Source organism: Charadrius vociferus, unplaced genomic scaffold (genome assembly GCF_000708025.1).
Source record: "Charadrius vociferus isolate BGI_N301 unplaced genomic scaffold, ASM70802v2 scaffold422, whole genome shotgun sequence".
NCBI lineage: Eukaryota > Metazoa > Chordata > Aves > Charadriiformes > Charadriidae > Charadrius > Charadrius vociferus.
In genome coordinates, this window is record NW_009647080.1 from 1,657,951 (window position 1) to 1,670,615 (window position 12,665).

A 12,665-nucleotide genomic window follows, 5' to 3' on the forward strand; every position below is an offset into this window, starting at 1 on the left:
CCAGAATAGCTGTCAGCACGGCGGAATTTCCCACTTGCTGCTTGGCCATGTAACTGCCTGTCCAAGATGTACCATCCAACCAGGGGTGTTTGGGCATGTGGGATCTGGAGCCTCCCAAAAAAATGAGCTAGCTGTACCTGAGCCACACTTACAGGCTACAACAACCCAGCAGCTTTGGGGCCAACCAAACAAGCAGCACAGGAATAGCCACTATGTTCAGTAGAGCTGCTTATACTTCCCGCATCCAGCTTTACAGAGCTTCTTAGCACTGCAGGCAAAGGTGAGCTGCTGTAGCTAAGGAACCAAAAAAAAGGTAAAACTCAGCTTGCTGGCATTAGGAGCTGATCCCCATGAGAGTAAAGGGGACAGCCAGGAGCATTCAGAGGTATGTAAGAAGAAAGATGTGGGGAAAACCATGGAGACAACTAAGCAGTCCCTCATAGGAAGAGGTTCCAGGGCTAATTGTGGTCCACATACAGCTTCTAAGGGCTGTGGAGCCCTAAACGCAAAACCCAGTGCTGAACAGCTATAATCTGGAAGAACCCATGGCAGGCAAAGAGAGGGACAAGCACCTACTAACACTGCCTCTCCCTATCCCTCTGCCACTGGGGACACTAGCATGGTGCCCAGATCTCACACTACCTACAAGACCTTTACAACTGCAATAGCTAGGAGGTTGTAATGGGTGATGAGGATACATCATTATTTTCTAACCTTTATTTGTGATGATTATATGTAAAACCAGTTCCACAGAAGAGATTTGTCTTCTCTGAGGATTCATACAATGGATTGTTTCTCGATTGGGTGATAAATTATCAACATAAACCATACAGATGTTTCTGCTTGAACACAAATGTTGTCTTCAACATGGAAATTAAACCCCAAGTTTGTGTACCTGCTATTTACAGAGTTTGACCAGTATACAGAACTTTTTAAAGAGATATAGATGATTACTTCAAATATTATGGCTATTCACTTTAAACATCATAATATATTTTCTTGAATCCAATGAAAGAAAAAAAGTTGAAGGGTTTTTTTTTTAGTTTGAGTTGGGGTTTTTTCCCACCAATTTCTCAAGGGAAGGAAAAAAGAACAAAAGTTACATTCAATGATATCTCTAAAATAACAGTCAAATATTCATGTTCTGCTGAGATTTTCAAGATATTCTGAATCATTCCTGACTAAAATCAAGCTATTGGTTGCAATCAAATATAAATCCAATGGCTAAGATAAACTGTTTGCAATCTCATTATCCCACTATGACAAATCAAACTGATTTTCAAGATAATTAATATGCTAAACATGGTAAACACAGGAAAAGACTAGGAAAAGACATTCATCCTAAGTGTTCTTTTTTTTTAATGCTAAATATGGCTGATCTTTTTCAAGAGTCTGCATGTAATTCTGCGTGGGTAATTTGCATTTTTCTGCCCAAAACCAGAGAACATGCAGCATCAGCCAATTTCTTAATCAGAAACTATTTTTATGGTTTCAGCAGTCTCTACTTGAAATGTCAGTAAAAAAGCTTGCACATAAAATCCAGAACAAGCTTAAATATACACAGGTCTAGAATACAACTGTAACACAATGGTTTGTACAACAGCTCTCCTTGGGTCACCTAGACCACTGATTGCAGCTAAGGAGTGGACAAATTCAACAATAACTTTTCACCTTCCAGACAACTACAATGTTTTGAAATAGTCATTCTATTTTTTATTCCAATTCATCTTTCAAAAAAAGCTACTTATAAGCTGTTTTCACCATTATCTTCAACATCCTATTCCTCGAAGTATTTTCCCATTCAGACAAAGTTTAGCTTTGCTTTCAAAGATATATAAATCCCAATCCTTTACACATATGAAAAAGCAGAATTTTTTAATCCTTAAGAAAGACAGAGGTTGTCAGCGAACCAGCAGTTCTACTGCAATAAACACAGATTCTTATTTTGTCAGTGCTTGACCTTTTAGTTTTATGGGTGAATATTAACACTTGTTTCAAATTGGTTCAATTCGTTGCGTATGTTTCTTACGGCAAGCGCTTTATGCCAATATTGAAGTGGGTAACTTTAAACCTCAGGCTCAGAGCCAAAACCATATGCCTTTAAGTGCCTAAATTTAGACACTTGTCTTAGAAAATTGGGCCTCCCACCTCTCTCACTAGAGAGAGCCAAATGCAAACAATCCTGATGTGCTGATTAACCGAGGGAAACAGAAGTGCAGCCCGCACTAAAGTCATACAATGTATAAACACAGAGAAGAGAGATGTTCTTTTCATCTATATTAGGAATTCATCGCCTCATTGATGGCATATTGTAACCCGCAGAACAAGTCAGCCTCTCGTGCATTTTAATCAGAAAAGACGGATGTCTGCCTCCCTCAAATCCTAACTCCAGAGGAGACATGGAGCACAAAAATGACGCTGCTGACACCATGGGTGGGAGGGAGACCCACAAATTGCATCTGGGACACTTTCAGTTCTCTCTCCTGCCACCATCACATTACACATCTACATCTCTCTTCTATACCCTACCTGGGAAGGTGGGAAACCTGCTGTACAGTTGCAACAGGATGACACCCTCTAAATCTTTCACAAGATCAGTATCAGATATCATTAAGTGCTTCACACAAAGGATAAGCAAGGTTTCAGGTGAACAGGGAGCATCTTCCTGCTCCCTCATCCATCTACCCACACTGACTTAATCTCACTGGGAAACCAAGCCTTCGCTGCAGGAAAGGGCACAACAAAACAATGGCAGTACTGGAGCTCTCCCTTCTTCTGGCACCCCTTTGGGATGTGGAGGCTCCCCACCTTCTGCACACCCACACCTGTCCCACTCCTCCCTGGGGACTCACCAATCTCTCCTCATCACACACACACATACAGCAAGTCTAAGAATGTTTTTGTTTCTTCAGAATGAAAAATAGTCCTCCGTTCCCCTATATTTGCAGTGCAATGCATGAGGATGCAAGTCTTGAAATATTAAAAACCAGGTAAGAAAAATACGTTTAATTTAGGAGGAAAAAATAGTTTCATCATTTCCTCAATACACAAGTGAATTTTGATTATTAAAAATCAGCAATACCAGAGTATTGAATTGTCAATACAGCATTATATCACATATAGTCAACTGTTTTCAACATGGTAATATTTTAAATCTTAGAATCTAAGAAAAAAAATCAGTAGTGCTACAAACAAGAAAGGGAGTTAACAAAACTATAAAACTTCCAATAACCTTTCTTTCTCCCAAATTTTGAGATGTACAGGTTATTGGAGTGGGGCAAAACATTAGGTTGAATTTAAAAAGAAAATCTACCTACTATACTTGCATTTACAGATGAAACAGGAAGACCTACCCCTAGGAAGGAAGCATTTGAAATAAAACACATTTAAGAAGCCTAAATGACTTGAACTCATGCAGAGTGGCGATTCCACATCCTCTCCTCTTCACCTATCCTACTAAGCACTACAGTTACAAACTAGCACAGAAACACAGAATTCAATTTACCTGTGGTGTGACTTTTTGCTCCCCGCCCCCTATGTTTTATGTACTGGCTACAATTTTAATCTCAGGTTGTAGCTGCATTGTACCTCCTACACATAAACTTGCCAACTTCTAATTTAAGAAAAAAAGAAAAAACAAAACAAAACATCAAGAAATTGCCCCTAGAAGTCAGTATGAAATAGGAAATTTCAACAAATAAAAAAACAAACCCAAAACTGTCTTTACTTTAAGTTAGATGCCTTGAAGAATAAACAAGACAACAAAGATGCAACAGTTTACAGAGAATGCTGAATAGAGGGGTTTACCCTTCCTAATTAAACCTTCCAAATGAAAACATACCGGTTAAATGTCATTTTTAAACATGGCTTGTCCCAGTGAAACAAATTAGCCCAGAGGCACAGGCCAATGGAACTAAAGATGCCAGCACTGGTTTGGAGCCTGCTGTGGGGATTCCCCCCGCCCCCCCCGCCCCCCCGCACCCTATCACAGGCTTCTGCACTGAGTAAGCTTCGATGCTTATGAGAGAAAAGACGTTTACCACGCAGACTCTGCCTGACCTTCGGTAATCCCATGGAGGAGTCTGGCACACGCTCGTGAGAAATAGTTTCCACTGACCTGATTTCACTATGAGAAGAGGTGGAGTCAAAAGGCTCATTGCAGACAAGAGTGCAAAACAGCAAACATTTATTTCAGGTTTTTCTCTTTAGCCCTGAAGCCATGATGAGAAGTTCACACAGTCACACTCTGCTATGACATTAAACATGCTGCCGAGGGGATTGCAGAGCCAGAGATGCCACAACGGCTTCACTGGCAGTAGGTTCTTACTTCTGCTTGTGACAGCAAAACAAAGAAGTGCTGAAGCACACAGAGGAAAAATACTTCACTAAACAAGCTCATGCCTCCAAAGCAACTTCAATTCATGTGGGTTTTTTGGTGAAAGCTCCCAAAGAGCGTTTCTTATGCCTTCATGATAGAAGCATTTCACTTAAAAGAGTATTTACTTCTGGAGAAGTGTCCTGGGGTGCACTAGATCTGTGGATCTCCCTAGTAGCGACTGCCTGTTTGAATTCTGGCTAATTCCGACACTGCAGCTCTCACAGGGCTTCTGTGTAACCCATGGTAAGTGATCTCAGTGCAGTTTCAAGCAGACAAACGCCCAGCGGAGCAGCCAAGCAGTGAGCGGGCATGGAGGACTGACTGACCTCCCCTTACGCACCCTGCACGTGCGCTGCTGTACTGCCCCTGGGGACCTCCTGTGGACCAAAGTTACCCAGAGCTGCTGGAACATACACTGCAGGCAATGTATTGCACTTCATACATTTAAAAGACAAGAAAATAAAAATAACCAACTGAACTCACGGGATCAGTTAGTATTTCTGGATTGTGTTTTAACATGGTAACAGAGTACACCTATGATTTGTTTCCATCAACAAACGTATTTTCTTTGTAAAAAAAACAGCTGTTGTACCTTTGTTCCTTTCTTTTGTGGTTGACACTAAGCCACTGAGAGGGGAAAACCCAATAACAAAGCACTAACCACCCAACAAAAATTCACTGCCTGAAGTGACACTTCTTACTAAAGTATCTGCTTATATGGCTTTTTGAGAGGGCACTTTCAAGGACTACCCCTTTCTAAGCAGTTTGCTGTGAATGCTGCTTCTATTCTGCATTTGGGATAGAGGGAACGTGTAAAGATGCCCATTCTTTCTGGACAGTGATGTCCACCAAAACACTTTTACAAGAGGTAGAGATTTGACATCTATAGGGAGGAAAACTGCTTGAGTCTCCCTGACAATTCAGCTCAGGTCTCTTTAAGACCAATAGAACACTGAAACTAATGCCAGTGTGTGATGATTTTCACAAACTGAGTTTCTTTTCTGTAAGGAATGGCACCAAGAAACTCACATATGCACAATCATTCCCTGACATTCACCAAATGAGCTGCGATATTCAGAAATTTTGCTCAGGCACTGCAAGAATTCAAAGAGGAAACCAAAAAGCTCTGTGGTCTTAATCAAGCAGAGGATTAAAGCAGACACAACTTCATATGGATGAGGAGCTCCTCTGAATTCCATCCAGATGATTATATGCATATGGCAATTGTTCGTGTAGCTTGCTAGATTGAAACCGTACGTATTACTAGTTTCCAAAAATCCCAATGAAGATCCCTTGATTTGTTTTAAACTAATTTCTCCCTAAAGCCAGGATATTACTATATTCAATCTAAGCCAGTGATACAAAGAAAAAGAAAAAAACCAAACTATGTTAGTATTACCATTTTTATAAAGTTGTATAGAAACCAGGCAACTTACCAGCATAATCCGCTTAGCATAAAGAAGAAGAAATAAGAGAGAGAAAAAGAGAGAGAAAGAGTTAGGATTTAGTATTCCTAGGTACAATGTATAAATGCCATGGCAAACCAAGCAAAATAAAATATGCATGTTTCTCTCAAACAGAGAGAATTTGAATTAAGGGGGAAGCACGGCATTCAGTTATTTTACAATTAGTGTTCAAAAATGAGTAGTTTTATTTGAGAAACTAGTCAGGGGAAAATTCCCAAATTATGTCACCATATTTTTGTGAAATAATATAAACAAAAGAACTTTGATAAAATATATATACAATTTTTAAAAAGCAATTAGAATTAAAGTGTAGCAAATTAGAACTGGTTTTCATTAAAACCTGGCATGTAGTTTAAAAAATGGATTTTTTACCTACGTACTGTGCGATACATGAAACACTCTTAAATCAAGAAATTGCTGCATGCAGCTTGAGTACAGTTTTGGTTGTGGGAGTCAATGACCAAACCTACCCTTTGCATGAGTTAGAAGAATTAACTAATCATCAGTACAGAACAAGTTTCCTTACTTCCTAACCCTGAAGTGGTGAGTCACAGTTTGATTTTCTATTTTACGTAAGACATGACTCAAAAGCTACCTTGCTCTCTGTCCATCTCTACCTGCATTTTATAAGCTGTGTTCTCAAAATGGTGGGACTCCAAACAAATAGCACAACCAACTATTACTAAAGAACAAAAAAAATACGTTTGCAAGCACACATCAAAAGGGTTATGCATGCAAACTGTTAAGTGCACAAAGCAAGTCAAGACAGCAAATGAGGTATGCCAGCTTTTAGCACTAACATTGGGAAACACTCATTTAACATTGGGCTTGTCACTTTATGGAACCGACATTGGAAAGCTGATGGCACTAGAACTGGCTACTTGCCTATGTGATGTGGATTAAAACTTCCTCCTTGCAATCAGATAGCACCAGAGACTTATGGGATACTGAGATCTCAAATACAAGCCAGCAGATGACAGGCTTTTTGTTCCCTTTTAAAGATTCCCTCAATTCCAGTGTTTTTGTTTTGCCTTCTCAGTGTATATCTCCATCCATGTTTGCCCAAAAGGATGCGAGGCTGGAGGGAGATGGTCATTGCTCCACGGATTCTGTCTCAGTTATTTCTTAAGTCCTGAGGGAGGACTTTAAGGCCATCCTTCCAGCCCGGAGCCTATTTGAATGTTTCCCTTTTACCCCATGCAATAGACGTGGAACCATCAAACATGGGAGAACAAGCAAGAGGAGGTTCAGTTGCTGTTCATACATGGTAAAACTGTGGGCAGGGAGTATATTTTTGTCTCTCTGGGTCATCACATCTGTTTAGGTATGCGCATAAAGCCTCAGTGGGCACATATTATTTACAGCTGAGGAAAACAGATTTTGACAGGTTTATGAGGCTGACCTGGGTCTGAGCAGTTTGGATAGTAATTTTTTATTAATACCACTACAATATTTTTATTTATTCTTAGTTTTTAGATATACTGTGAAGACATAGTTCATATCCATACTACATTTTCCAGTTATCTACTACTTGGCAGTTTTATGTTTGACTTAAGTTTAGGAATTTGTTTATATCTTGAAGCATCAGGACAAAATCAAATAACAGAGTAAGTTCAGGTATTATTCTTTCAGTACCATTATTATCCTCAAAGTCATCATTAAATAAGAGCAGCTCCCTTTTCATCAAAAGAGCAGAAAATGCTACCTAGTCTATAATATAAACAACCACCATTCCTCTTCTTCCAGCCCCAGTCTCAGCTGGATCTTTATTAAATGTCTTCAGAGGAGACAGCTAATATGCCTCACAGTGCATTTCTGAATGCACTATTCAGAAAAGAATGCTCTCTCCTATTTCTCTCTGTCTCATAGACACACAGAGCTATAGCATTCCAATCCCATTTATAGGCTTCTTGGTATGTCATGCTCTTTCAGGACACACTTTTGTGTATTAAAAGAACTGCGCAAAAAATCACAGAACTAAATTTCTCTAAATGTATGAGCTCCCATTTCTGCCCCCTGCTCTAATAAGAAAACTCAAAAGTCTCAGAAGAACTTCCCCCCTCCAATTTAATTAAATGCTTCAACGCACCACCATCTCACACAGAGACACATCCACACAGACAGCAAAAAACTCCAGTTGCCTACAAGAAGATAGAGGTTTGGAAGTGGCATCTGTAACTTACTGTGCCAGTTTACAGAGTTTTGCATAATAAGTTACTAATTACTCTGTATTCAAGACATTCAATTAAACAAGTGGAATACAGATTAGCACACCGCTTTCAGATTATGTAAAAGTATACTTTCCTTTCATAAACAAAGTATATAGAGTAATCTGTCTATATTTTTGCAAAGCATCCTCTATAGCTTCAGTGAAATCAAATAGAGTGTGTGTATGAGACAGTGTGTATGAGAAACACTGTTCCACAGAAATGCATGGCATATAAAAAGTTGCTCTATTTAAACAGCAGCCACAACCTGTCCCTGTGAGAGAACCTGTAAGACCGACTGAGAGTGAAAGCTGATCTGTCTCTTTGCCCAAGTTACCCACTCATCCACCTCCCAGCTCCCCCTGCCCAAGTCCTCCTTTCTCACCCACTGCAGTGCCTGGGGTGGGAAACACCTTCCCAGTTGGTAGATCAAGATAAATCGTAACAGGGGGTCAGGATGATCCGGAGCCACCAGCTGTGCCTAGGAAGGTGGAAGGAGAGCTGCCCACCCCACCTCTTAGGGCAGACCACCAGGGACCAGAGCACCAGCCGACCAGTCGTGCTGCTGGCCAGGGCTAGTAAGTACTACTCCAGCACAAGCAAGCAACTGCGTAGACTCATTCTCCCAGGCTGCTCTAGGTGGAAGTCTAGCTAACCAAGCTCCACCTTCCTAACCAGACAGTGCCTAGCATGAGAACAGCAGAAAAGAGAAGTCAATGCAAAAAAACCAAACAAACCACAAACCAAAACGAACAACAACAACAAAAAAAACCCAACAAAAAACCCCCCACCACACAGTCTTTATTCCTTTCTTTTTTTAAAAAAAAAAGTCTTAGAAAAAGCTTAAGGGAAACAAAATTGCAGGTGCTCAACAGATAACATAAAAATTATTCTTAAAATGTACTGAATTGAACTAATACTAATTGACACAGGACCCAGTTTGCAGACTCACTCACCCGGAAAAATCTGTAGTGAGAATACCATAATGAAAAATGTATATTCGGCTTATGTGGCACAATGTGAGGTATCCCATAGCTACGACAAAGGAGTACCTAAAAAACATAACATACAGAAAACATAGTTACCAACACAAGTACCAACAAGAACTAGAATCACTCAAATTGGGTTTAGGCTTGTTCAGGAGTAGAGTTTGAATTTTGCAAATTAGGTTGTTAACAACTCTGAAGCTATGTTACAAGATGTGGCAGAAATTTTCAAAGAGGACTGATGGTTTTGTATACCAAGCTGAAGCATTACGGAGGTGTCTCCTCACACTGGGGGTGGGAAAAGAGAAAAAGAAGAAATAGGATCACTTCGAGTTGTGCATTTCAATTTCAGAGTTCCCACCCTCATGTATTATTTTGAAATTTCTGTCTGGCTCAAGTATTTGAAACCAGATGATACTGTACGTGCATCACTGAAGTTATCCACTGTTTTTTTAATCTGTAAGTGTTCTTTATTTACACATACAACTTTTCCTCAGAACTACCAGAAGCTAAAATATTTCAAGTTTAAGGTATTTTCTCTCTTCTGATTTTTGATAAAGGCAGATAATGACACGTAGCCTAATCTTTTCAGCAATACATGCTGAAACACACCATACTCCAGAAGAATCATAGAATTGTTTAGGTTGGAAAGGACCTTTAAGATCATCAAGTCTGTCCGAAGAAGCATTCCTTAAGTGGAGTGTGACAACTTTTGGTTTTCAAGATGATCACAAAATTAGGTTAGGCAGGGCAGTAGCATGACCCTTTCTATCTTAAGAGTTGAAAAGTCTGAGGACTGGAAGTGTTGCAGTGTCTAGGAGGGACAGATGCAGCCTTTTGTACTACTAACTTCTCCCTGCATTTACGCAAGCAAGGAAGAGGATACTGGGAAGGTAAGAAGCGGATGGATATTTGAAAACAGACTGACACATGAAGCAAACTAGACAGTGCAACGGAAAGCTGGGACACCAGAATGAAAGGCTTGCGTCACACGGACAGGTCAGGACCACATCTACTGGTGTCCCCTGCACCAGGAGAAGTTAGCCACCTGGGTGAGAAGATGCAAAGATGTACAGACTACAGAATGAGACTGCACATCCTGCACACCCAGCAGAGCTGAGCCACAGGAGGTCAGGCAGGCTGGTAAGCACACGCTGCTAAGCAGCATCCCCCCAGACCCATGGGAGGATTGATCATGGTGGAGAACTAAAGGTGAAATCAGACAAGAGAAACAGTCAGCAGACAACTGAAAATGAGCCAGGCCTTTGTCAAACCATGGCTGGCGATAAAAGAAATGAGTTTTTCCTCCCTGGGGACTAATAAACTGCAGTCTGAGTGACAGTGATGGATCACAAGGCAACCTGCAGGTCACATGGCCCACAACAAACAGCTGGATGAAAGGCAGAGGGGGCATGACAGCTTCTTCAGATTTAGAGCAGAATTTGTCTTGTTTTATCTGGGTCAGGCATCCAGTCCAGCCTCACTGAGGTCCTTGGGCTCCCTCTCATCAGTGGAGAATGGCAAGCATCCCTCCAAAGGCAAGTCACCCAGCTTAGACATGTAATGGTGATAGACAGGATAAAGCAGCTAAAATAAGCCTCAATGCTTAAGTGTAAATCACCTAGATTGAAAGGGGGGCGAGCAGGGAGAGATATACTGAATTGCTGCCACAGCTGGGAGCATTTCTGATGCTGGATTAGTTTGTCCGTTTATAGGTCTTGAAGGCTGGCCGCCTCACCAGAGAGCAAACTAGCAGAAAATAACCAGGGAAAGGAGCATGCAGGTTAAACTATGTAGCTTCTTTATTTCATTTGTTCACTTCCACCTGCATTTGGGGAGGGGAGCCAAGTCTTAGAGCCCCAGTATGAAGGATCCGGTGCTCTTACAAGCCCTCAGTATGAACAGGTCCAGCCCTTAAACTGGCATTTTTCAAGCTTATTCTCAAGCAGCTTGAATACACTGCTATTTTGCCAAAATTAATAATGTGCATGTACTTTTAGTCACACTGCTATAGCTAGTGGAATACAGAAAAGTCCTAACCCAATCCTCCCAGCCCTCCTAAGGCTTTTCAGCATGTTGGATTGCTATTTTACATTGACTCAAATCAACACATGACTATCTCGCAGCAGTGGGCAACGTTATATGAACTAGCTTAATTTATGTTGCAGTATACAGCTATTTTTCCCATTGTGGCTAATTGGTCAAACAATAAGAGTGAGTGGGTTTCCTGTTGAAACTGTGCCCGTTTCCCTACCACCACCTCACCTTCTCTAGGAAGATGTAAGTAGGTATTGGATGATTCCCTCTGTAGACTTGGTTCCTCTGATGTAGAATCAGTAACTCCTGTATTTCCCCCAAGCGACAGGCAGGGACAATGATCAGGAGACACATAATACACATTGTTAGCACCTTTTCCTCCTGGTCTCTAGATGGCATTTCTTTCATAAACATTGTCCAATTACTTTTTTTTTTATTATTATTATTTATTACCTCTGGACTTCCAGGCTTTGGACTCTTTGAGGAGGTGGAAAAAACCTCCTTGATTAATACCTACCTTGCATGGTGGAAAATGCTAGTGACTGCTATAGACAGGCCTGTTGTTTATGGTTCACATTTCTAAACAATCCTAGAGAAATCATAAGTTATGGTTCTCATTAGGATATTAGAGAGGGGCTGCCTCAGGAAGTGATAAAGAAGAAGGGGAGATGATTATCTGAGCATCAGATCCTCACACAACCCTGGCCCTGAAGACCAGCAAAGAAAGGGTTTCCATTCCCCAGCCCAGACTGATGTGGATGCGAGCATTCAGCAGCAGCTACAGAAACAGCCACACAGTGTAGAGACAAAAATCACCTGTAAAACATCCGAACCAAACAACAGCAAAAGTAAAGAAGTGGAAAGAACTGCCAGCTCGTCCTTCTAGCCTGCTATAAAGTAGCAGTTTTACAAATAAAAATTCCTATTTATGCAGACTGATGGGAAGCAAATGACTCCACCTACACAATTTTAAAATAACTCTCACATGCTGAACTCTAACAGAGAGTATGGTACCCACACAAGAAGGCTCAGTGACTGAGCAGAAAAGTTCTTCCATGTGAACTTCCTCTTAGTTGTGAAAGAAGCAGATATAACTACCATGTAGTTTTCATTTCCATATGAAAGCGCTTTTTGTCTTTTGGCCAGGAAAGCACTTTGATAAAGCACTTTGATAAAGGAGTCTAGGTGTCTTCCTTCCTCTAAGATATTTACAAAGGGAAAAGAGAGATCCCATGGTCGAGAACTTCTCATGATGATACAGTAAGCTTCTGCTCCAAAGCATGACGTTTCTGGTACTTTCTACTTCTTCAAGCTCAAAGCCCAGTACCAAATGAAAGACTTAATTTCATAGATCACTAAGTTAAGCTGCCACAGTGACCTTATTTGAACTACCTAATTCAAGAATAAGCGGAAAATACCTACAGGCCAAACAGCAAGGGGGAAAACACATTAAAAAGGATTATCAAAAGTGATCCTTAAGGACACAAGACCAAGGAGAATATGACTTCATTACGTTTAAGAAACCAGAAGCTTGGGCATACATTATTAAGCCTGCAAAAGCAAACTTTTGAGGCCAGCAATTTTGTAGGGA

The 12,665-nt window shown here is 40.7% G+C and overlaps 1 protein-coding gene across 1 annotated transcript in view; it reads right to left on the bottom strand.

Annotated features, from left to right (window-relative positions):
- MBOAT1 (membrane bound O-acyltransferase domain containing 1) overlaps positions 1-12,665 on the bottom strand; it is a 37,393-nt gene that overhangs the window by 21,309 nt on the left and 3,419 nt on the right. Inside the window, exon 4 of the mRNA XM_009895813.1 lies at positions 9,008-9,103. Within this exon, the coding sequence (XP_009894115.1) occupies positions 9,008-9,103 (96 nt within the window). The remainder of the gene's footprint in view (positions 1-9,007; positions 9,104-12,665) is intronic.